Raw genomic sequence first — 27,096 nt, 5'->3', positions numbered from 1 at the left:
GGAGTGTGAGGGCTCCAGCTGGAGGTGTGAGCTCTGGGATAGGGCCAGGTATAAGGAGTTTGGAGCAGGCCGCCTCAGGCCATGTCAGGGAGAGAGGACTCCCTCTAGCCCTCTCTCACCACAGCAGCTCTGGACCAGATGAAGGTGCCCCTCTCTCGGCCCAGCACCACCAGACCTGACTTTCATTAGTATTTAGTCCACAAGGTATCCCTTTCTATCTCTCATACAAATTTTGCTTCCGGGCATCATCAGCTCACCACAAACATATATTTCTTCTGTCCTTGGTAACTATTTACCACTTGAATGCTAAATGTCCTCTGGCCGTCAGCATTATTTCTGATGCAGCCATAGAAAGGTCAGAATATTATTGCAGTGGTATTTTCCACTAAATATCTTAAGCATTTTCTTCAATCCCAAGTGATGGTGTTTCCAACTAAGATGAAAAAATGAGTCATAGACCTGAATGCAATAGTTAGAATGCAGTTTTACCAGAGGGATTTGCACCTTCTTGTTACAATTTAGCACCTTTGAAATTTCATGGGCCTGCTTTGTTGTCATATGGCTTTGTAAAGTCATATTTAATTTGTTGTCTGTTAGCAAACTAAAGTCTCTTTTGCCATGATAATTTTCCTTGTTTCTCCCATTCATGGAGGAACTCCACAACTACATAGATATTTGGAAAACTTCTGTCAGGCTTCAAGGAACCTTAGCATATATGTTGGATTCTTTCCTAAAATATAGTATTTCTAAGTCTAATCTTTAACTATTAACCATATGTGTACTCTCATTATTATTAGTTGTATTGTAGTTTCCGACCATGAGTATTTTCCTTTTTGTCTAGGCAGACTTCTAGATATAATTATTAATATTTCACACAAAGGGGACACTGAAGAGAATCAATTTTCCCTTGTTAATATGAACACACAAGTTTGAAAATATCAAAAGATGATAAAAAGGTTCAATCTTTCCCACTTACTCCCTATTTACAAATGTCAGGATATTTAAATGCTACACTTTAAAAATACCTGTTTTATCTGTGTTATAGACATCTCCGAACAAGGGGAATAATAGCTCCTGACCTGCTGCTGGCTTTCTCAATATTTCCTGAACAAGAAATTCAAGCAGTTGAAAGAAGGGGAAATTCAACACAAGTTCTGAGAAAAAATGTTCATCAGAAGCAGAAACGCTCACTGCATCCAAGAGGTAAATACAACACGCAGGCAGAAATCCCTGTTGATTGCTTGAGGGTTATCTCTTAGATTGAAGCTCTGTTGACTTCATATTTATTTTATTCTACTGCAGGCAGGAGCACTATTCATGCCCATACCTTAGAGATAGTGTGCATGTTGTTCAGTTCTTAAAAGCATCTTACAAAATAATTACACTCTATTGTGTTTTCCTTCTAACTACTGCTATGGTGCTTGAGGATGTAAACAGCAGTTTTAGCCATTTAGCCATTAGCATTCTATGCAATCATAGAATGCACTTGTATTATCTACAAATCTCAAAAATATACTGAATATCCTATGCATTTTGTTGGGCTGCTTCTTTTTCGGTCTTTCTGGAGCCTGAGGTTGGCAGAGACAGAAGACTATATTCTGTATCTTTTCCTCTGGGTCACTGGGTTCCTGAAATATATTTCCTCCAGAAATGGAAGGAATTCTTACTTTCCCCTTTCATTAAAATACTTTTTCACTTCCAAAAGTCATCTTCATGGTGCATTGATTTTATGCATTGTATGCTATTATCCTTGTTGCTATTTTTACTGTTTTATGGAAAGGTCAAAGTTGGATAGTTAAATATTTATTTTATTTTATTTTATTTTAAGATACACCAAACCAAACCCCTTGCCTTTTGGGATGTTTGAAATTCACATCTACATCCAAATGTCATGGTTTAATACCACATCTACATCAAAATGTCATAGTTTAATACAATACCGAGATGTTGCTTAATCTCAGTATGATTGCCAATATCTATAAATAATAACATTATAATAATATCTATTTTCTTTCTTAGTGTTGGAAAGGCGCCATTTTTTAATGTTCAAGAGATGGAAGCCATGAATTATTGAAAACAAATATCAAACACTGCAGTTATTTCTCACAGCATTTTCTTAGGAAATTCATGCCTTCCACATAAATTAAGGGCTTATCTATGATGTCAGACATTGGGGGTGTGAATAGCTGTGGAGTGCGAAGTTCTGTGCTATAATGCCTTCTTATGGACACTGTTGCTTATGCACAAGCCCACCTGCTGACTTGTTTGGCTTTGAGATTTGGCTGGAAGTTCATGATCTCAATGTCCACATTTGAGGCATTCTAGCTAAAGTCCTGCTAGTTTGAGTCTATATGGCTATGTCTACACTACAGCGCTAATTCGAACTAACTTAGTTTGAATTAGTTAATTCGAACTAACGGATCCAGACTAAAAAACTAGTTCGAATTAGCATTTTGCTAATTCGAACTAGCATGTCCACACAGAGTGGACCCTGAACCGGGGTTAAGGATGGCCGGAAGCAGTGCCGGCAGGGCATCAGATGAGGACTTAGAGCATGGAGCTGCTGCCTCAGGCTAGCCGAGGGCTGTGCTTAAAGGAACCCGACCCCCACCCCGGACAGACAGTTCTCAGGGGTGCCCCGCTTGCAAAGCATTCCTGGCTTGGAGTGCCCTGAGTGCCCACACTGGGCGCATCACAGCACTCGGCCATCAGACCGGCTGCACTTGCTGCAGGCTGCCATCTGGAGAGAGGGGGCAATTGGGGGGCTGCAGGAGAGCTTCCATCCCCAGAAGCCCGCAGAGCCAGCCCAGTCCTCCCCATCGGGGGCTTGTACCCCATTCCTCCCTCACCTCCTTCCACTTACCCTTCCCTAGCCCCCCTTCCTGATGTACAAAATAAAGAAAACGTGTGTTCAAAAATAGAATCTCTCTTTATTGAACAAAACTGGGGGAGACTGGGAAAAGGAGGTGGGAGAGGGGAAGAGAGAGGGTGGGAGAGGGGAGGGCAACTACAATGATCAGAGGTTTGGAACAGGTCCCATATGAAGAGAGGCTAAAGAGACTGGGACTTTTCAGTTTAGAAAAGAGGAGACTGAGGGGGGATAGGATAGAGGTCTATAAAAGCATGAGTGGGGTGGAGAGGGTGCATCAAGAAAAGTTCTTAATTAGTTCCCATAATAGAAGGCCTAGAGGAAACCAAAGGAAAGGAATGGGTTGCAGGCTTCAAACTAGTAACAGAAAGTTGTTCTTCACAAAACAAAGAGTCAACCTGTGGAACTCCTTGCTGCAGGAGGCTGTGAAGGCTAGAACTGGAACAGAGTTTAAAGAGAAGTGAGATCAAGTCATGGACGTTGGGTCCATGGAGTGGTATTAGCCAGGGGGTAGGAGTGGTGTCCCTGCCCAAAGTTTGTGGAAGGCTGGAGAGGGATGGCACGAGACAAATGGCTTGGTCACTGTCTTCGGTCCATCCCCTCCAGGGTCCCTAGGGTTGGCCGCTGTCGGCAGACAGGCTACTGGGCTAGATGGACCTTTGGTCTGACTCAGTACGGCCATTGTAAGCTCAGGGCTCAGGTTCGGGGGTCTCAGTGGATCACCTTGATTTTCATGGACACCTGCTCCTGGGTGGCCAGGCTGGCAGCTCTCCTGCCCTAGACGGCCACTTTCCTGTGCCTAGTGTGGAGGTCGTGGACACGGTCCACGATGTCCGCACTAGACCAGGCGGGTGCCCGCCTTTTGCGGTCCCGGGCAAGCTCCCGGGAGCCGCCAGCCTGGTCCCGGGAAGAGGGGGAGGGCTGGGGGCCATCGGGTGGCTGGCTCTAGCCGTGCCAGATGCAGGGTCTGCTAGCTGGGTGCTGGCAGGCTTGCACCTGGCACGGGCATCGTAGCCAGCCCGTGCCCCTTTAAGGGGTCCGGGGCCGGGAGTGGGGCAATAGAATTTCCCTCGTGTTGACCAGAGTGGCCACCAGGGAAAGCTGGGGAGGGCTAGCCTCCCACTAGTTCGAATTAAGGGGCTACACACCCCTTAATTCGAACTAGTAAGTTCGAACTAGGCTTAGTCTTCGTAGAATGAGGTTTACCTAGTTCGAACTAAGCGCTCCGCTAGTTCGAATTAAGTTCGAACTAGCGGAGCGCTAGTGTAGCGCCTATCAAAGTTAATTCGAACCAACATCCGTTAGTTCGAATTAACTTTGTAGTGTAGACATAGCCTATCTGTCTATGCTGAGAGGCTCCTGAATGCAGTGCACACATACTCACTCAGGCTCCGACAAGGAGGGCTGTGAAGAACCCAAACTTGTAGGAAGAGTTTACAGGCCAGGGAGGCCAGGACTGAGAAGCAGACAACTGCTTCCTATAGCAGCTCTGATTGGCTGCCTTCTCTTTCCCCACCTCTTATGGAAGAGTAGCCAGTCTTCAGCATGTCTGAAATTAGTATGAAGGCTGGATTGTCTTGCTTTACTGAGGGCTTGAATTTTCTTGTGGAGGCTGGCTGCAGCAGGGTCTGAAATCATGTGACTCACAGTGAACAATGAAGCTCCCTGGTCTCCATCTACTGTCTGTAGCTCCCTGAGTGCAGAGGACTGGTTCTAGTGACATATGAATGTGGGTGTGGCTGCAGAGACCACATGTCATCCTCCACCTGAGAGGGTGAGGCTCTAGGATTAGGGACCTGCAGGCTGAAGACAACACCAGGCTGAAGTCAATGTTGTGTTGGGATGGTTGTTATGTTTCAGAAAAGGAACACAGTTGTTAATGACAAGCTTTCTGTGCCTTCATAAAGAGAGTAATGAACCCTAAAAGTACAATGTTAGCTCCTTTCTGTAGTCAGGTCACCTTGGCCCTAATTTTACACCAACTTTTTGGATCTCTTCCCTTTTGCTGTATATTTTATTCCTTAGATCCTGGAAACTGCTGAAAATTTTAATGAATTCAATTAATAATTTAACCAGTTCTAATAAAAAGTATTAGGGATAGTGTCTAATAAATTCTATATATCCTTTGGAGCTAGCCAGAAAGTAGAAATAATTCTATGTATCTTAAGGTCCATCTAGACTGCGGCGCTATTTTGGGATACCAGAAATATACCAAAATATCAATGCCGCATCTTTAAATGGTCCTGCTATTTCCCAAAATAGTGGGCATGCTATTCCAGGTTCCCTGGTTAAGGGATTTGTAGGAATAGTGCCTTATTTTGAAATTTGGCTCTGTCTACACAGCGCCAAATTTCAAAATAAGCTCTTTCCCAGCTTAGTCAGACCGAAGGGTGCTGTCTAGATGCACCCACAGATGTTCAGGGATGTATTAGGGAGGATGAAAAGCTAACATGACCTTGTTCTCATAAACTATGTGATGAAATGCTCGTGAATAATGAATACATTAGCAGAAATAACATAGGTAACAGCTGACTAATGCTGAAGTTTGTTATGATAAAACATTATTACATAATAAATATAATACACAAACTGGTCATATTGGGTGGACTTTTATTTTTCAGATCTCTTAACCACTGATCTTCTCAGTATGATTGCCAATATTTCTGGATGCCTGTCTTACATGCTGCCACCAAAATGTCCAAATAATTGCCTAGCCAATAAATACCGCCTCATCACTGGTGCTTGCAATAACAGGTATGTAACTTGTGCTGTTTTAGGACACAGTTCTCTTCCTATCAGAAGGGTAGCTCTGTTAGTCTGGATCTGCAAAAGCGACAAGGAGTCCTGTGGCACCTTATCGACTAACCGATGTATTGGAGCATAAGCTTTCGTGGGCCAAAGACCCACTTCATCAGATGCATGCAGTGAAAATTTCCAGAGGCAAGTATAAATATGCAGGCCAGAATAAGACTAGAGATAACGAGGTTAATTCAGTTTGGGAGGGTGAGGCCCGCTTCTAGCAGCTGATGTGGAGGTATGACCACCAAGAGAGGAGAAACTGCTTTATAGTTGGCTAGCCATTCACAGTCTTTGTTTAATCTTAAACTGATGGTGTCAAATTTGCAGATGAACTGTATGTAGCTCAGCAGTTTCTCTTTGAAGTCGACGTTTTTTGCAGCAGGATGGCTACTATTAAATCTGCTACTGTGTGTTCAGGGAGATTGAAGTGTTCTCCTACAGGTTTTTGTATATTGCCATTCCTAATATATGATTTGTGTCCATTTATTCTTTTACGTAGGGACTATGCAGTTTGGCCAATGTATATAGCAGAGGAGCATTGCTGGCACATGATGGTGTAACTGCCACCAAGGCAGATTTGAACCTGGAACCTCGGGAGCTGACTATAGGAGCCTCTACCCTCTGAGCTAAAAGCCAGCTGGCTCCCAACCCCTGTTGTAGAGGTCTCTTGATCTTAACTGTTGCAGTGGTCTAGATGCCACTTGCATTACTCAGTAACCACACTAGGTGTGTGGGTTACAATGGCTCATATTATATTGGTAGATGTGCAGGTGAATGAACCAGTGATGGTATGGCTGCTCTGGTTAGGTCCTGAGATGGTGTCACTGGTGTAGATATGTGGGCAGAATTGGCACCGAGGTTTGCTGCATGGATTGGTTCCTGAGTTAGAGTTACTACGGTGTGGTGTATAGTTTCTAGTGAGAATTTGCTTCAGGTTGGCGGGTTGTCTGCAGGTGAGAACTGGCCTGCCTCCCAAGGCCTGTGAAAGTGAGGGATCATTGTCCAGGATGGGTTGTAGATCACTGATGATGCATTGTCTAGAAGCATTACCAACACTTCCACTGCTTACTGGGCTCTTAAAAGACAGCTATGGGTAAATAAGAGTTACAGAACAGCACAGAACTCCGAGAGCCAAAACTAGTAGCTCAAATTTTATGAGACTGTAAGAAACTTGGTGACACTCAGGACATCTGGCTAACTAAAATCATGACAGACCACAGAAGTTGCTGAACCAGATAGTTCTGATCTAGAGAGGTTCAACCTAAACAATGATGTAAGACAGTGGCGAGTAAGACCTTTAAAATCATTGGGTGTCATGAGGTGTAAGTCAGTGTGTCTACACTGAAATATGTTGTGTTAAGTTCATGTATGGCAGCTGAGGATCAAGTCCATAGCATTACTATGTAAACCAGCTTTGAAAGTCTCAACACAGAAGTTAAAATAAAAAAATGTGACTTTTATACAGATATCAGCAATTTTTTCTAGAACCACGGCTTCCACTTTTAGGTTGATGAAGTAGCAAACTCCATGTCAGTCAAGTCAATCCAATCATCCATTAATAGAATCCAATTCAGTTTAGGTCAGTAAGTCAGAACAGCATTGCATGGATATTATTTAAAGCTAATGGCACAGCTGTTTACTAAGAGGAATCTAGTTAAGATGTACTTAAGTAATCAGCACATTTCTTTGATTTAGCTGTGCTTTTGATTAATTAGTCTGAAATATGTATGCATATTTGGGGCAAGTAACTTGATTTATGGATTGATTACTGAGCAGCATTGAAATAATTTTACTTCACTATGAAATCCTTCAAGCAAATGCATCATGTAATAGGATTGAATGTAAGCTTGTGTAGAGAATGGCTTTGGCCATTCACAGTTGTAGAATTTTCCACTTAAATAGAGATTAACAGATGTACTGTCCTTGACTTTGGTGACCCAGGCCAGTGTATGTGATGGTGTAACATTCAAAAGCATGTGCAGACTTATTTTTTAATGTATGGGGTTTGGTGGGTAGGCATGTCCAAGCAAAAGCTTTATCTTGGTCCTAAGGTATGTGGCACTGATCTGAGTACTTTGTATTGTTTAGGGAAATGGAAGGGATTTTGAAGATTAAGGAGTTCTAGTCATATGAAAGATAGGAAGGATGGATTTGTTAAGGCTTCATGGGACAGATCTGCACCTTTATAATAGTTTAGCTCTGTTAATTTTAGTGGAGCTACATCTATCTTAGAATTTGACTTCTGTTCTGAAAGCCCTGTACTCCATGAGCTCTTGATTCAAAACATATCGCACTGTGTTTAGCTCTTTCCTTGTCTAGAGCAGACACACAAATACTGTACCAGGGAGTTTACCCTCTTGAATGAGATCTCATATTCCATGCTTTCACTGGATTCTTCAGAGATCCTTTGCACTTTTTATATGAACAGTGTTTTGCCAAAGTGCTTTTGGCTTGCACCTCCACTTTTCCCACTTTTATGCAGTGCGCTGGTTGGTAACAGAGAGTGTTGCATCATGGGAAGAAGTCACGTGAAAGAAATGGTTTTTAAAAGAGATATTAGAATTTTCAGAGGCATCTAAGAGTTATAAGCTCTAGTCAAAGTCGAATCTCAATTGGGTGAATAATGCAAATAAACTGTTTAGAAAACTATTCTTTTTGAGCACCTTAAGATCCCTAATGCTTTTATTTCCTAGCTGAAAAGATGTCTTTAACTCCCCTGTATGTGTTGGGAAATGCGAGAATATCTCAGTCACATTTTTATTCTGCTTTAAGGAGATTTTTAACTTTTTACTCACGTGTAACTAAAACAGGAAATTCAGAATTTTTGTTTCAAATGTTTAAAAATATCAGCTGTGGAATTGTATTGGCAGTGGATGCATGTGGAGTGAAAAGGCTGGGCACTCTCAAGTGCATCCTGAGTAAATTTGATAAAATAATCTGTTTTCAATCTCTAAAATCTAGTTATTACAAAAAATTAATTTTCCAGTTAGTTAGGTTATTCTCTTTAGCTAATGAAGGACTTTCATTGTATTATTCTCATTTTTTAATTTTTCTGGCCATTTGTTCAAGTGCCTTTCATGTGAGATCTTAAGTGTAATCCCAAAGGATCTATGCTTGCTTCTATTTCTTTATTCATTCTCCTGAGCTGAGTCTCTGACAGCTCAGAAAGATATAAAACATTGTGTCCTCCAGTTTAAATTATTATAGAGTCATAGGTCATACCATGTTAATTCATATATTCCAAAATCAGGCAGGCACATTTAATGGGTATAAATTAAAGGGGTATAAATCCATGTAATAAACTGCTTCTTAAAACTTGGCACAACAAAGCAAACTTTGAGCTTTCCAAAAATATGTAATGCCAGCATAAGTGAGTGAAAAATCCCCACTTGTAATGGAAGGAATCGTATTTGATTATATCACAGGGATCTGTGAAACAATAATCCTCTATTTCAACTGCCTGGGCTAAGATGTGCTCACTTGATTCATGCAAAACTCCACTGACTCTGAGAGAGTTTTGTTTGAATAATATAAACTAGATTAATCTCTGGATCTTTTTCAGTCCTTTCTTTCTACAGTTAGAGTAGACCATACATTGCCTTATAGGGAACTTTTTAAAGTGCTCAGTTTATACTATTAAAATAAGTATAATATGTGAATACAGAGAACAGAGGAGGAATCCATAAATACAGAATCAAGTATATTTGTTAAACTGTGCAGGTTTGAAATATTGTTTAATATGACATTAATTCCATCTTTACATAATAATAAAAAGCAACTGAAAGGGATTTTACTTCTGTAACATTATAGTGAACTGCTATAATATAAAGGGTAATCAGGAGAAAAATCACTGGTTAAGCAGTTAAATTAACATTTCATTATTTTTAATTGAGTGGAATAGCACTACACTATGTGCAATATTTTATGCAATTTCAATAAAGACAAATCAACTGTAACTAATTTGAATGCTTTATTAAGGCACATTTCAACCTTCCAATGTGAATTATTATGGTTAATTAAGTGTATTACTGTCCCATATAGCTTTGCAAATTGAGCTACTTTGGTATGCTGAAGATCAGTGAAGTATTAACAAAATAATTGTTCCCTGTTTATTGTCACCATGGTCATATAAATGTATGTGTAGCACCCTGTAATTCCATTTTCTGTGTCTGAACATTCCTTGTTCTTTCTGGCTCAGCCTTAGAATATCAGAGTAAGCCTAATATGCATATAGTATTTTATCTCTGCTTTTGAGTGTTTTGTGTGTGTTTAGCAAATTAGGAGATGTTCTAGATTGAGCATCCAAGAGACCTACTTTCATACTGCCTTTGGTTACAGAACTACACCAACTTTCTCACAGTGCCCCACCAGTTTGCCTCAACCCTCTGAGATTACCAGATGGTAATACAGAACCAGGCAAATTCATTTTTAATGCCTGTTTTAGGATGCCAGTGCTTATTATCTGAATTGACAGTGTTCAGCTAATTTAATAGGGGTCATTACAGCATCATGAGGTGGTCTGATGCTGCAAAATGTGAATCTGAATTTTAAACATCATAGATACGGGGTATGGGGAGATGAGAGGATTTTAGTTTGGTTTATTATAAAAATAGGGAATTAACATCCAAAACTTCAGACTCTTTGGTTGGGGTCTCTCTGTACTTCTGATCTACTTGTTTTGAGCTCAGTTGCCAATTTATTGATCCCCCCAGTATCACATCCTTCTCCAATGTAAAGTACAGGCAGTCCCCGAGTTACGTGGACTTACGTCTTTACGTCCGACTTACGACTTACGACTTTAGCTATGATCTTTGAAAAATCATGGCAGACGGGAGATTCCAGAAGACTGGAAAAGGGCAAATATTGTGCCCATCTATAAAAAGGGGAATAAGAAGAACCCAGGAAACTACAGACCGGTCAGTTTAACGTCTGTCCCAGGGAAGATAATGGAGCAGGTAATTAAGGAAATCATATGCAAACACTTGGAAGGTAATAAAGTGATAGGGAATAGCCAGCATGGGTTTGTGAAGAACAAGTCATGCCAAACTAATCTGATAGCTTTCTTTGATAAGATAACGAGCCTTGTGGATAAGGGAGAAGCGGTGGATGTCATATACCTAGACTTTAGTAAGGCATTTGATACGGTCTCGCATGATATTCTTATTGATAAACTAGGCAAATATAACTTAGATAGGGCCACGATAAGGTGGGTGCATAATTGGCTGGATAACCGTAGTCAGAGAGTTGTTGTTAACGGTTCTAAATCCTGCTGGAAAGGGATAACAAGTGGAGTTCCTCAAGGGTCTGTTTTGGGACCCGTACTGTTCAATATCTTCACCAATGATGTAGATATTGGGATAGAGAGTACGCTTATTAAGTTTGCAGATGATACCAAACTGGGTGGGGTTGCAACTTCTTTGGAGGATAGGGACATAATTCAAAATGACCTAAGCAAATTAGAGAAATGTTCAGAGGTAAACAGGATGAGGTTTAATAAAGAGAAATGCAAAGTGCTCCACTTAGGAAGGATCAATCAGTTCCATACATACAAGATGGGAAGCGACTGTCTAGGAAGGAGCATGGCGGAAAGAGATCTAGGGGTCATAGTGGACCACAAGTTGAATATGAGTCAACAGTGTGATGCTGTTGCAAAAAAAGCAAATATGATTCTAGGTTGTATCAACAGGTGTGTTGTAAGCAAAACTCGTGAAGTCATTCTGCCGCTCTACTCTGCACTAGTTAGGCCTCAGCTGGAGTACTGTGTCCAGTTCTGGGCACCACATTTCAAGAAAGAAATTGGAAAGGGTACAGAGAAGAGCGACAAGAATGATTAAAGGTCTAGAGAACATGACCTATGAAGCCAGGCTTCATGAACTGGGCTTGTTTAGTTTGGAAAAAAGAAGATTAAGGGGGGACATGATAGCAGTTTTCAAATATCTAAAAGAGTGTCACAAGGAGGAAGGAGAAAATTTGTTCCTCTTGGTTTCTGAGGACAGGACAAGGAGTAATGGGCTTAAAGTGCAGCAGGGGAGGTTTAGATTGGACATTAGGAAAAAATTCCTAACTGTCAGGGTGGTCAAATATTGGAATAAATTGCCAAGAGGGGTGGTGGAATCTCCCTCTCTGGAGATATTTAAGAACAGGTTAGATAGACATCTGTCAGTGATGGTGTAGATGGAGCTTGATCCTGCCTTGTGGGCGGGGGGCTGGACTCGATGACCTCTCGAGGTCCCTTCCAGTCCTATTATTCTATGATTCTATGGATCCGCAGTTACAAACGGGGCCCTTCCTCTCCCTGGTCTCCAGCAGAGCAGGGAAAGGAAGCAAAGCGGCGGAACACGCGGCCAGCTGACAGCCCAGACGCGTCTGGGCTGTCAGCTGGCCGCGCGTTCCGCTGCTCTGCTCTGCTCTGCTCTGCTCTGCTCTGCTCTGCTCTGCTCTGCTCCCCCTCCCCCTGGTCTGCAGACCAGGGGGAGGGGGAGCAGAGCAGAGCAAAGCCGCGGAGCCCGAGGGCAGCAGGATTGCCACGGTGCGTCTGGGCTGTCCCGCTGCCCGCGTGTTCCGCCGCTTTGCTCCGGACGCCTGTGGTACAGCAGCTGGGGCACTGCCGGTTGGTCCCGTAGCGCTGCTCTGGGCGCCACTGGACCAACCCAGCAGCACCCCAGCTGCTCTGCCCCAGGTGTCCCCAAGTCAGCAGCTGCTGAAAATGACCAGTGGCTGACTACAGGAAGCCCCTACCCTGGGCTTCCTGGAATCAGCCGCTGATCAGTTTCAGCAGCAGCTGACTTGGGGATGCCTGGGGTTCTTAAGTTGAATCTGTATGTAAGTCAGAACTGGCGTCCAGATTCAGCCACTGTTGAAACTGATCAGTTTCAGCAGCGGCTGAATCTGGACGCCAGTTCCGACTTACATACAGATTCAACTTAAGAACAAACCTACAGTCCCTATCTTGTACGTAACCCGGGGACTGCCTGTATTTTAAAAGGTATGTAGATCTGTTCATGTTAGAAGGATAATTACCTGGGGCTGGACCAGGCCCCACTGGGAGTTCTGTCATTGACTTGGTTGGTGCCAGAATTTCACCTAAGGTTTTTTCACTCCTAGTCAATATCTATACTAGGAAACTATTTTGAAATTCCTAAAGTGGACTTAAGAATTCCTGATTTAACAAATTTTGAACTAATGTGTCCTCACTATGGGGAAGCATCAAAATTAGTCAGAGGCAGGCTCCATTAATTTGTATGGAGTACCTCGGACTTATAACCCCTGGAAGCACTCTTGGGAGCTGTGGGAGGCCTCCTGGAAGCCAATAAGTTTGAATTAGCAGCACCAGAGCACCCACACTTCCATTATTTCAAAATTACTATTTCAGAATTAGTGTTACTCTTTGTGAAAAGCAGGAGTACAGAATCCAGATTCCATGGTCCATTATTTCGAAATAACGGATTTGGTAGCGTGGATGCACTGCTTATACATTCAAAGTGGAGGGAGGGGTTATTTCAGAATAAGAGCCTAGTGTAGACCAGGGTCAAATGATGTTGCCTCTCTACTTCCTCACAAATCCACTGATTATTCCTTTTTTCCTCCAGCCTTACTCTTCCCTGTTCTATCTCCCAATTTCCAGCTCTAAGTAAGAGCATGTGAGAAAGGGTGGCAGGAGTTTTAATGTTTATTTCCCTTTTTTTCTAAGGAATGAGTCTCAAAACATTTACGTGGGCAAAGCACCCATACTTTTTAAAAGGATAGTAGACTAATTAGGAACAAAAGTTCAGACCCTAAAAATATTTATTTTAGCAAATAATGATTTTTTAGTCCTTCCTTTGGGTCCAGTTGGCTTTGGGGTACCTTGGTATCTTTGCAGAGATCCTTTTAATAAGTAGCCCAATATGGGGAAATGCACCCATATCTGATGAATAATTTAAAATCAAAACTGTTGCAAAAACATATTCTTGTCTTTTATTTCCCCAGGGAAAATCCTAGATGGGGAGCTTCCAACACTGCTCTGGCTAGATGGCTTCCTCCAGTATATGAAGATGGAATCAGCCAGCCCAAAGGATGGAATTCCAGCTTCTTTTTTAATGGATTTCAACTGCCATTGGTAAAAACACCAACAGATCATTTGAAACACTTGCACTGGGTTACATTTTGAAACACTTGCATGCCTGGGATTGTACAATCCCTTTTAAATCAGTGAAGTCAAACTGCAGATGAATATCAGAATGGTAGCCGTGTTAGTCTGAGTCTGAATCTGCAAAAGCAGCGAGGAGTTCTGTGGCACCTTATAGACTAACTGAAGTGTAGGGGCATAAGCTTTCGTGGGCAAAGACCCACTTCGTCAGATGCATGTAGTGGACATTTCCAGAGGCAGGTATAAATATGCAGGCCAGAATCAGGCTGGAGATGACGAGGTGGATCCAATCAAGGAGGATGAGGCCCACTTCTAGTAGCTGATCTGGAGGTGTGAAATCCAAGAGAGGAGAAACTGCTTTTGTAGTTAGCAAGCCATTCACAGTCTTTGTTTAATCCAGAGTTGATTGTGTCAAACTTGAAGATGAACTGTAGCTCAGACTTCAAAGAGAAACTGCTGAGCTACTGTTCATCTTCAAGTTTGACACAATCAACTCTGGATTAAACAAAGACTGTGAATGGCTTGCTAACTACAAAAGCAGCTTCTCCTCTCTTGGAATTCACACCTCCAGATCAGCTACTAGAAGTGGGCCTCATCCTCCCTGATGGGATCCACCTCGTCATCTTTAGCCTGATTCTGGCCTGCATATTTATACCTGCCTCTGGAAATTTCCACTACATGCATCTGACGAAGTGGGTCTTTGCCCATGAAAGCTTATGCCCCTACACTTCAGTTAGTCTATAAGGTGCCACAGGATTCCTCGCCGCTTTTGCAGATGAATATGGTTCCTTAGCACTTATACTGACAAAATCTTTCTGAACCCCCTCCCCCTCTCCCCTGATGGATATAAGGCTTGCTGGCAAGATCACTCATGTGCACAGTTACATGTCAGTGGAAGACACTCTCCTGCCAACATAGCTACCCACCATTCATTGAGCTGGCAGTATTATGTTGGCAGGAGAGCTTGTTCCTATTATCAGCATAACATGGGCATATGAATGTTCTTACAGTGGTGCTATTGTAAGCTTGCCAGTGTAGACATGGCCTAAGTTTTGGATTGCTGTGTTTTAATTAAGTATCTATTTAGGGGTCCAACCACTGAGATCCTCACTTTTTACTCAAACCTTACTGAGACATGACTTCAGTTGAAGTTTCTCTGAGGAAGGATTTAGGCCATTATTAGATATTTAAGTAGTACCTGAATTATAGGCATGGATTTGACATTTAAGAAAGAAGGCAAAACCTTACCAATGAAAACTTTAATACATATTCTTATAGCTGCATCACAGTAGTGCATTCAGTGGTTTATAACACCAACACTTTGTCTGAAAATAGATTGGTAATGGTCCAAATTGACTAACTACTGAGTTGAAATTTGCTCTGAGGGATTAGCAAATCAGATATTCATACCAAGCTTGCTTTATAAAAGTATTTTCTAGAGAGTTGTGGAGAGAGTTATACCCATAAAGTGGCCAATGGAAAATCCTGCTTTATGTACATTGACAATTATGTGGTCTTTTAATGAACTTATTGGCTGAGGTAACCAAGAACCATTACTCTGTAACTGTGATAGGAACCTTTGAAAAAGAAATCATTAGTTCACCATAAGAATATTATTATATGCACAATAGTTACATAGGATAGCTTCTAAGTGGCAACATAAATGGGAAATGTACTGCAAAATATATTGTTAATTCACACATCAGTACAATGTCTTTAAACACGAATAAAACATAATTGCACAAATATTACCAATATAACAAAATTGTATCTCTCATGTAATTCAAAGCGGTATAGCAAGGAACCACTGTGTAGCCGGCCAGAGTAAGTCTAAGGTCCAACACTGGGTTCCCAAAGTACAAAATACACCACGCAAGTATCTGTCAAACACAAGTAGTTTATTTCCTGACAGCTAACAGCTGTGCCCCATAACTGGAAGATCAACATAACAAAGAAGCGGCATATCTTACGTCCCTTTCTGCAAGCCTGGGCCCCTGGGTAGGCTATGGACGAAGTGGGTTGTCTCAGCTTCCGAGGCACCGGTACCCAAAGCCCATGGGTGAAGTCTGATTTGCTAGGCTCTGAGGCAGCCTTAAATACAGTTTTCCCTGCCTTGTTTGGCAGTTTGGAAATTTTCAGAGATTACTCATTACATGCTGATGTAGAACTTAGCTGTTAGTTATCAATCTGGTTCTGATCTGGATCTTCTTGTTCTTTGGCCCTGTTTACGTGATCAGTACATTAGGGTAAACAGAATTGTTTATGCGTTCTTGCCCTTTACCCTTATCTTATACTTGTTCTTGCTATACTGGCAACAATGCTTATCTTAAGTGGTGTATGTTCCCAAAGACTTGCTTCTGGCTCATCAGATAGAGGGAAAAGGGAAAGGGGGGAAAGAATGGAGGCCTCACCATCCCTAAACTAACATGTACAAAGTTCTTCTGCAACTGACCACTACACACTGCAATAGCATGTGATGGCTTTTGGCACAGCAAATTGTTATAATACCGCAGAGATGGCAATATTGAGGTCTGAACTGAAGCATTTATGTCTGAAATGGAAACAAACTTCCCCATGTTCAGTGAAGAAGGTTGTATCTGGTGTTTCTAGTTTAGCCCATATCAAATGTTCAGGTTTATTCTTTACTGCATTGAATCAGAAAACATAGTCTTTTGTTGTATTCACACTGTCTTGTCATGTTACCCTTCACATATTTAATAACGATGGGAGACAGAATGTAGTGTTAATGTCACTTTCAACTCCTTTTATAAAATAAATTACATCATAATTTTAAACAGTACAGTGTGGGGCTTATAAATGAAAAACTGACATTTGAATGAAAAATTTTACAGTAGATGTTATCAATTACTCATATTTTCAGTTTCGTTAAGTCTTAAGCTAATGGAGTAAAACACATTAAAACAAAGCTAGTACTATTGCTAGTATATAGCTGATCATACATTTAGCATAACACCAACAAACTACCCCTCCTCCTTATGTTAAGCTACACTTTAAAATACCATTCAGTATTCAAAAATGAAATGAGTGCCTTAATGTCATGTGTGTGTGAGAGTGTGTGTGTGTGTACACACACACACACACACACACACACACACGGCATTGTATATATTTTGATGCTGTTTTTCCCCTCTGTTGCAGATTTCATTAATTTGTGATCTTTACCTCTGCTAACATAGCACTTCATTAAACAAACTAGAGAACAGAACAAGTAGAATGAAAACTTTAAGCACTGAAAAAGAAAACTTGTAAGATTCAGAAAAGAATCTGAGCAGAGATGTGCTACTCATTTGGTAACTACACTTAGGGTATGTCTACACTACCCTCCCAGTTGGAACTAGGAGGGTAATGTAGGCATACCGCACTTGCAAATAAAGCCCGGGATTTGAATTTCCTGGGCTTCATTTGCATAAGCGGGGTGCCGCCATTTTTAAAACCCCGCTGGTTCGAACCCCGTGCAGCGCGGCTACACGGGGCACGAACTAGGTAGTTCGAACTAGGCTTCCTAGTTCGAACTACCGTTACTCCTCGTGGAATGAGGAGTAACAGTAGTTTGAACTAGGAAGCCTAGTTCGAACTACCTAGTTCGTGCCCCGTGTAGCCGTGCTGCACGGGGTTCGAACCAGCGGGGTTTTAAAAATGGCAGCGCCCTGCTCATGCAAATGAAGCCCGGGAAATTCAAATCCCGGGCTTCATTTGCAAGTGCGGTATGCCTACATTACCCCGCTAGTTCGAACTAGCGGGGTAGTGTAGACATACCCAGAGAAACTCAACTGAAATATCTTTGAACCCGCTTTGTGATACTGACATCTCAGGTTCTGAACAGAAATGCCAGCCTGTCAGTGTCTTTTTAAAACAAGCCATTAGACGTACTCCACAACATAAAATATCCTAGAAAAAGTGATAGCTTTTATCACTACTTCCTCTGCTTTTTAGTGTTTTATTTATATGTGAAAAGTAAATAATATTTGGCATACCAGGTAAATTAGCTCTTTCTTTCCTAGGTTCGTGAAGTGACAAGAAGAATTATTCATGCATCTAATCAGGCTGTTACGGAAGATAATCTATATTCTGATGCTATTATGGTGTGGGGACAATACATAAGTCATGACATGTCATTCACCCCTCAGAGCACAAATGGAGCTGCTTTTCTAAAAGGAGTAGAATGCCAACTGACATGTGAAAACCAAAAACAATGTTTTCCAATAAAGGTATTGTGCTAAATGTATTTGTTCAATAGAAGCATAGTTGGCAAAGAGGTAAAGTAGATTGTGAGACTAACTAAGGGACTTGATAGCTCATTCAGAAATAACAAAACAAAAAGTAATGTTTTTGTTCCATCCAACTTAATTCATTTATAATATAGGAAGGCAGATATATAAATAAATAGAGAGAGAGAGAGAGAGAGCCTGTCTTCTCTTCCACATATAAATAGGGAGATAAAATTAGGGTGGCAAAGATATTTAGTACAAACATAATGATTTTTGGCATTTGGGGTACATGATTCAGAGAGCTCTTCTTATTAGACAAGAAAAATGTTACTGTTCTCATGTATCAAGGTTTGAATTCCAGAGAGGAAGGTAGGAAAATAGCCATAAATAATTCTCTTTTTAAATTGTCACTCAGATAAAGTGCAGTAACTTTAGCCTGTAAAGGGAAGGGTATTTCAACCAGCTAATACAAACTTTTGAAAGGAGATGTGGCTAAAATGATCTTCAGAGTTTTTCAGAAACATACAGTCATTGGATCATTACTTTTGAGAAAATGGAAAAAGTTGGAATTCAGTAGCTAGTTATTTCCTAGTAGGAAAAGAAATGAGTTGGCATTGATTCAAGATTCTGTACCATGTCTGATTAATTTATCAGTGAGATCATTCTTTCACACAGATGCTTGGTGGCAAACTCAAAATACAGTTTAAAACTCACAGATGTATTGTCACGGAGCCTTACAATTCAACATGCTGTCCTGAAAGATTGTTTCTATTCCCACCCACCCTATGTTCAGAATAATGCTGAGTTGTCCCTCCCACACACCAGAGCTTCAGTGAAGAATTTCATGTTCAAAATCATAAAAATGGACTTCAGTCCCGTGACTGTCTCTACTCTGAAGGCACTGATTCCGCTCCTGTATAGAGCTTTCCAGAGAACAATTATGGATTCCCCTAACATACAAGACTTGATTCTCTATTTCCCTGCACCTTATGCAGTTGTTATGCTATTGAGCAGTGAGTGCACAATAGGCGTAAATTCCTAGTAATTCAGACTAGTAGCCCACTTTTCATTCATCTTGCAACTTGTATAAATGACTGTACATGGGCAAGGCGATGGAGGATCAGGTCCATAACTTCTGAGTAGCAAGTGAGACTGTTGGGGAAATCATGGAGAAAGTTTCAAACTGTTTAGATGTTTAAAATAAGCTTTGGATGAATAGCCTAACTTTTGGATCCTTTTCTCATCTAAGCTGTCATCTGAACCTTGAAATATGTTGAGGTTTGCCCACCTCTATTGTTTATTGTTTCTTTGATGATTCCAAGCCAAAGAAAGTGACATTTATTGTGCTGATATCTGGAAGAAGTTGGAATATTTTACTCATTCATTTCGCTAGTTAAGCCTCTTAATTATGATATGCTTCTTGTCTGGCAGTTCCTTTCCGATAGCATGATGTAGTTACAGAAGAGTCTCCTAGCACACTCCCCCCTCCCCCAATTTTCTTCTTTTAATTTCTCAGGTAAGAGGCTCCTAAGAGATGTGTCCTTATCTTCTTGCATCTGTTTCTTCTTGTTAATCATACTCCTCATCATTACTTGACATTTTTACCTGCCAAGACATATCAAACATGCCATGATATGTGCATTTTGAGAATATCAAATGAAGATGGTTCATTTTTCTAATGGGCCCTGTTACGTGCAGAGTGTTTTTAATCTGAGTTTTACTTTCTTACAAAGTTTTAGAGACTTTGAGGACAGTAGCTGACATTTCCTTGGAACAAAAAAGCACATTAATTAAGCAATTTTGGAGTGTTCCTTTTGTAACAAATGGTATTACATTGAATATTTGTTAAATTGTGAAAAATACTTTTAGCATGCTGTACATCCATATCCATTAGAGTTCTTAAATCTAATACTAGTTTAAGTAGGTGCAGATGAAGATGGATGTACTTCTACTTCTTCTGAGTTATATGCCAAGCACTTCACATGCACTTTTAGAAAGGCAATGGGAAACATTACATGAATCAGTTCTTTATTGTGAAGCATTTTTTCTAACTTTGAAATAAGGAGCTAATAAAATTTTCCTCAACTACAGTAGTTTCTTTTTTCATTTTTAAAAACAAAAAAGTCCATATTACAAACCTTCAGTTTCAGAGGTGCAATCCAGACCAGTGGTGGTTTGTGTGTCTGTCTGTTCAATACTTGGATACTTCATAATGCTTCACTGTTGTAACACCCACCCTGGGCTGCTCACAATGAGCCTAACAGCATGTATGTCACACCCTCATTTTCTAGGCACCAGACATCCCTGGCTCAGCAGCTCTGACCCCAGCCACTGGTCTGCAGCTCCACCACCCCGTGGGTTTCTGGCAGCTTTTGTTACTAAGGGCAGTGAGCCCAACATGCCAAAATTTTTCCAAACTCTGTGTTCTGCAATGTCCAGCCCTCTCCTAAACAGTTCTGGGAATTAGCATGGTTTGTTTGTTCCTTTAAAGACCCAAACCACATCCCAGTTTCTTAATTTAACTGAAGATAAATATAAAATACAGCACTGAGTTGGTTAATGGTAAAATTGAATACATTTATTAACAAATACAATATACATAGGATGAATGAAATGAAAACAGATGGGCTACATCTAAACTGGCATCTTATTGCGCAAGAACTGTTTTGTGGAAGAGCTCTTGTGCAAAAAGTCTTCCACAAGAGCGTCTACACTGGCATGTGCTTTTGTTCAAGAGATGTGCTTTTGCCCAAGAGCGTCTATGGCAGTGTGGACACTCTCTTGAGCAAGAAAGCTCTGATGGCCACATTAGCCATAAGGGATTCTTGCGCAAGAAATTCATGTTGCCTGTCTACACTGCCCTCTTGCACAAACGCTCTTGTGCAAGAGGGCTTATTCCTCGTGGGGAGAGGAATAACTCTTCTGGAAGAAGCCATATTTTCCGACACTAGACTGTAAATTTACTTGTGCAAGAACGAGCGTGCAGTGTAGACACCCGGCAAGTTTTTGCTCAAGAACAGCTGTTCTTGTGCAAGAAGCCACTAGTATAGATGTAGCCAAACCAAAATGCAGTTCTAAGGGTCTAAAAATGAATGTAGTAAGATACAGGCTTTGTTCAAGATGTTTCTCTCATATGTCATTTTTCTTCCCAGCCATGGCTAACTTCCCCTCAATTGGGACTTTCCAAAAGTACAAAGTTCTGGTTTCCTTTCTCATCCTAGGTGGCAGATAATAATAGGTATAAGAAGGTATTATACCCCCTTAACTGAAGGACCATCTTTCTCAGCTTGCAAGGGCTCTGTTCTCTAGTGAGGGATGCCAAGGATGCGTTTTCTCCTCACCTCTGTCTTCCACAGTTCAATAAACTTGTTCCAGGAGGCAGGTTGACTTCATACTGTTTCTCCTTTCCTGTGGGCTTCCCATTATCCATCCATTTTTATGTAAATAGGTTTTCCATGGTTTCTGATTCCAAAATAGTTAATTAATGTGGGAGATAGGAAAGTACCTGTGACATCTGCTCTTGTCTAAGGAGATTGTACAACTTAATATCATTGAGTATTCCTAATTCCTTACAGAATGTTAATATGTAAAGTTCACAGTGATATTAATAACCAGTGTTTCTTTAGCTTTCATTAGAGAGTTCACTCTATAGGCTTTTATTCTACAGTAATATTACACACAATTGATTCAATTTCTTATCACTTGAGGTTCAGCCATACACAGAGACACACACAGAGTCTTTATAGACCAGTAAACCTTTGCAGTACATTTTTCTGAAAAATAAAATCCAGACCAAGCTTCTGTCTCCTGGTGGGTGCAGATGGCATGCTATCCTCTCTCCCACATTAATTAACTATTAGACTATGCAACATATAGACTATGCAAGAATATTAATGATCAGTAAGTTATTAGTTTTCAAGTGAGACCCTTAAAAGGCATACTTAGTCATAGCAATCCTAGCCCTTCTGAGTCCTATCTAGGCTTTATGTCTCATTTCTTTTAATTAATCTCTTCTGATCTGAGGGCAAGGTATATGGAATCTTTTTTAAAGCACTAGAATGCTTCAAAACAGAGGAAACCTGTTCAGTATGACCCCTTCATGGGGCCCCTTCACAATAAATGACAAAACTCACCAGCATGATTTATATCTATAAAATAGCTGTATAATACTTAAATAGATGAGGAGATAGAGATGCTTTTTCACCCTACAGTGGTCACTTCAGGTCAGAGTCAAGGCACAAAGAAGCATTGGAAGGGTTCCTGTAGTGTACTGGTTCTACCCTGACTTACTATTTATTGTATTACTGTCATTTCTAGCGCTTCCAACTGATATCGGTGTCCCCCTGTACAGACACATAGAAAGGAGACAGTCCTGAAAAACTTACAACCAAAACTGATAAGACACAAAAGACGCAACAGGAAACTGAGTTGCACACTGAGGTGAGATGACTGAAATCTAGAATACCTAGCCCCTCTGAATCTCCTATACAGAAACAGAGGTTTGGCATTCACTTGCTATCAAGATAGCAAACATCCACAAAACCTGAATTCCTTAAAAAATCTCCAACAAGCCCCTCTTAGGCTACGTCTATACTGCAAGCCTCTTTCGAAAGAGGCTTTTACGAAAGATATATTCAAAAAAGCCTCTTTCGAAAAAGAGCATCTAGACTGCAACCAGTACTTTCGAAAAAGCAAGCCGCTTTTTCGAAAGAGAGAACCCAGGCAGTCTGGATGCTCTCTTTCGAAAAAGCAGTTTGCATTACATAGTGCCTTTTTTTGAAAGAGCACTTTCGAAAAAAGGCGTTATTCCTCGTGAAATGAGGAGTACCACCATTGAAAGAAAAGCCGCGTTCTTTCGATTTAATTTAGAAAGAACGCGGCTGGAGTCTAGACGCAGGTGAAGTTTTTTCAAAAAAAGGCTACTTTTTTCGAAAAAATCCTGCAGTCTAGACACAGCCTTACTGTGTGGTCATTTCCCACAGAACCAATTTGCTATTGGCATTAGTTCACTGATGGGAAAGCTAGGCTAGTGAATGGGCTACATAAGTGGCCCTCCTTCATTTGAGTGGGCTGCAAAATTATTGCAACCAAGATGGTCTCCCTGGGTAGGATAGTTTTGCTAATTGCACTTGCATACCTAGAATTTGTTGTGTGTGCCAACTGAACCATAGCAGCGCTTTGCTTGAGTGCAGCGCTTTGGTTGAGTGCATTGCTCCTGCAGTCAGTATTGTGTACAATCAGCATGCACCTCATTTAGCATGCCCTTGCTTTACATGCGTGTCACTTTAATAATACCAATAGGAAAAAAATTATATGGCCAGAAACCAGAGGAATCTGGCAACTCTGTGCATGGGCAACAGTAAACAAAATATCTTGAAGGGCAAACAGAATCTAGATGAGATGCATGTTGCCCATCATTGTGTCAGACAATGCAGTACATTGAAACAATTAGTGACTTTCATTCTGCTGCACTTCAATGGAATTTCACCATCAGCAAGTTCCTTTGTGCATTTATAATACTGGTTGGACCTCCCTGATCTGGAATCCTTGGGACCAGGAGGGAGTTTGCTGGACCAGGGAAAGCCAATTCTCCTGTTAGCAGACCCAGTAGAGCTCCCCTGTACCCAGACTACCAGCTCCTGTCTCCGCTGACCAGTCCTGGCTGTCATTGATCTGCTGCCCCAATGTCACTAGGACTGATTGGCTCTGCTCCCTGGAGCACTGGGGCTGCTGCAGCTTGATTGCCATGGGACCACCGGGATTCCACTGTTCTGGGGCCACTGTGGCTTTTCAATGGCGGGCTTCTGGGGCTGGCATGGCTCTGAGGTTACGAGGCACCACTCCCCAGGGCCACTGGAGCTTCCCAGGTCCAGGGCCACTGAGGGTGCCCTTCTTGGGGCATCAGGACTACCAAAGCTCTGCAGGTCCAAGGCTGCTGGGACTGCTGCAAATCCACTGCCCCAGGGCTGCTGGGAGTCCACTGTCCTGGGGCTGCATGATCTGCTGTGGCTTTGCTGCCCCAGAGCCATTGGAGTCCATTACCAAGAGCTAATGGGGCAGCTATGGCTCTAGTCCCCGGGGCTGCTTTGACTCTGTTGTCCTGAGGCCACTGGGACTTCTGGGGCTCTGCTGCTAGCCCCATGGCCACCCATCTCTCTAGTCCAGAGGCATTCTGGTCTAGCAATATCCCTGGACCTTTCAGACCATGGATATTGCTAGCCCAGAGAGTCCTGGATGAGATAGGTTCAACCTCTATAAACAAGGAAGGCTAGAATAGCCATGATGGATTTTTTTTACCTTCTACGTTATTATTTGCAAAGAAATGCCTTCATAGGAATATTCATTGATTTTAGAGAGAAGTGCAATGTTATATTGACTTCAATAAAAGAAATATTTTTTTTGCAGGTCATATTTGATGTCTTTGAAAAACTAACTTAGGAAATGTTCATTTGCACATTCAACTAGGACTGCACACTACTTAGGCCATGAAAAAGAAAAGGGCTTCATTATGCAGTTCTGCCAGTCCCTTAATGTTCATTAATGCTGCTTTTCTCCACTGGGTTACAGTATGATCTGAATTAAAATTGCAGAGGCAGTTAATCATAGAATATTCACTGTGAACTCCATAAACTCTTGGTCTGTTTTGTTGCAGACCTCTCCATTTATTAAGCTAAAGGCCAAACATACATTTCTTTCAATTATAGCCAAACTCTTCGAACCCTTTTCTGATAACTAGAAGCAAGAGGCAGTCAAATCCACACAAAACTCTGTTGCTGTCAGTCTAAGGAGCAGAGGCTGACAGACTTGCAGGGAAAGGAGGGCTGGCTCTGCACGCTTGGAAGGGATGGGGACTCAGGTGGAAGGAGCAGAGGTGGGGCGGCCAGTCTTTAGCACTGCCCAGAGCACACTGCACTGCACTCTAGCAGTACTTTAAAAGGTCTTGTGTTTCAGCTGCTGCTGCTGCTGCAGTAGTGGTGGCAGCTAGGAACCCCAGGCCCTTATGACTCGCAGGGCAGTGGGGTAACTGCCCCCTTTACCACTTTTTCCACTCCCATCAGTGGGGCTGCTAGGAAGAAACTGTGACTATGTCTAGACTACAGACTTTTTGTGTAAGAAGCTTTCGTTGGAAGAGATCTTCTGCAAAAACTTCTTGTGCAAGAGCATGTCCACACTGCAAAAGCGCATCAAAAAAGTGATGCGTTTTTGCAAAAGAGAGTGTCCAGACTGCATGGACTCTCTCGAAAGTAAGCACTGATTGGTATGCACAGAATGGCCACCAAGGCACCTGTGCTTTTTCCTCTTTCTTCTTTTTGTGCAAAAACACCCTCTTCCCTGTCCACACATACCTTTTTGCAAAATAACTCTTTCGCAAAAAGGCATTCTTCCTTGTAGAATGAGGATTACTAATTGCGCAAAAACCCCTCTGTTTTTTCCATTCTCTTGCACAAAAATGCTCGAGGTATGGACGCTCTGCAAGTTTTTGTGGAAAAATGGCTGTTTTTCCTCAAAAACTCTGTATTGTAGACACAGTCTGTATCTGGAATAGCATCCCAACCTTTTGCCCACTCTACCAGCTGAAGGGAAGTAGAGACCACCATAGTATCAAGAGACTTAATAATGGGGAGAAACTCTAGACAAGAAACCCTAGGGAAAATAAATAATTGATTTTAATAATTGAAGGAACAAACAGCAAAACAAACAAAATATATGTGTTTACTCACAAAATATAACAACATGCCATTGAAATTATCCTTCTTAGCTAATAGGGAAAGAAGTGAGATGATTTCTTAAGCAAACTTTTAATAAGCTTAGAAAATAAACAAGTATTGCTTTAACATGATGATAGCATTCCCTACAGTGATGAGCTTTCACTAGTTAGAAAAACCCTTTCACAAATGAGATAAAAATATCACCATGTAAAGTTAAGCTCCATTCCAAAGTTCCCTTTAGCCTTTTTCATTCCCCTATAACTCAGAATCTGTTTCCATACCCCCAAAGAAACTTCTATGCTGTTGCTCCAGGCCCTCCACACCTCTTTGATCTTTCCACAGGATATTCCAGTTGTCTCTATTTTGTGCCCATGTCAACACTGGGTTAGAAGTCTGCTAAACTAACTTGTTTAAATAACAAAAACCTAAACACAACAATGAAAAAAATTGAAAGTTAATTGTATCACCTTGTAGGATGTCTGCAACATTAATATATCTATTCATGCTTTTTTGCTGCTATAGTATTTGTAAAAAATGGAACAGCAAACAAATAGGAGGGAATAAAAGCAGATTAGGTCAGGTGTCTCCTCTAAGCCGATGTGTTTTACTTTATCAAATGTCTGCAGATGATTCCCCTCTGGGGAATATTTCAGTAAGCGGTACCTGTATTTGCTTAACAGTGCTAAAAAACTAGTGAGTAAAAAAGTATATATTTTCCTCAAAGTTCATAACTGAATATTCTTTAAAACTCAAAATCATGTTTTAATAGCATTTTTTCATTGAAGGTGTATCATTTTGGGTCTCCTAAAGTGGAAATAGATCCTGTGTTCCTTTGGCTGCTAATTTAAGGAGACAAGTCTCAGATGGGTAGCTGTATTCATCTGTATCTGCAAAAACAATGAGGAGTCCTATCTGATTAAGAGGTTTTGACCCATGAAAGCTTCTGCCCAAATAAATCTATGAGGGTATGTCTACACTGCCACCCTAGTTCGAACGAGGGTGGCTAATGTAGGCATTCGAACTTGCAAATGAAGCTTGGGATTTAAATATCCCGGGCTTTATTTGCATGTTCCTGGGCGCCGCCATTTTTAAATGCCTCGTAGTTCGAACTACCTGCCCACGGCTACATGCGGCACGAACTAGGTAGTTCGAATTAAAGCTCCTAATTCGAACTACCTAGTCCATGACGTGTGTAGCCATGGGCAGGTAGTTTGAGCTACGGGGCATTTAAAAATGGTGGTGCCCGGGAACATGCAAATAAAGCCCGGGATATTTAAATCCCGGGCTTCATTTGCAAGTTCAAATGCCTACATTAGCCTCCCTCGTTCGAACTAGGGTGTCAGTGTAGACATACCCTGAGTC

The 27,096-nt window shown here is 41.4% G+C and overlaps 1 protein-coding gene across 1 annotated transcript in view; it reads left to right on the top strand.

The window, feature by feature from the left end:
• TPO (thyroid peroxidase) overlaps positions 1-27,096 on the top strand; it is a 73,857-nt gene that overhangs the window by 23,126 nt on the left and 23,635 nt on the right. The window contains exons 3-6 of the mRNA XM_014577489.3: positions 1,046-1,203; positions 5,491-5,623; positions 13,637-13,766; positions 17,819-18,025. Coding sequence (XP_014432975.3) covers positions 1,046-1,203; positions 5,491-5,623; positions 13,637-13,766; positions 17,819-18,025 — 628 coding nt within the window. The remainder of the gene's footprint in view (positions 1-1,045; positions 1,204-5,490; positions 5,624-13,636; positions 13,767-17,818; positions 18,026-27,096) is intronic.

Source organism: Pelodiscus sinensis, chromosome 3 (genome assembly GCF_049634645.1).
Source record: "Pelodiscus sinensis isolate JC-2024 chromosome 3, ASM4963464v1, whole genome shotgun sequence".
In the NCBI taxonomy this organism is placed as follows: domain Eukaryota; kingdom Metazoa; phylum Chordata; order Testudines; family Trionychidae; genus Pelodiscus; species Pelodiscus sinensis.
Note: the sequence above shows the minus strand (reverse complement) of the source record. Positions and strands in the feature narration are given on the sequence as shown.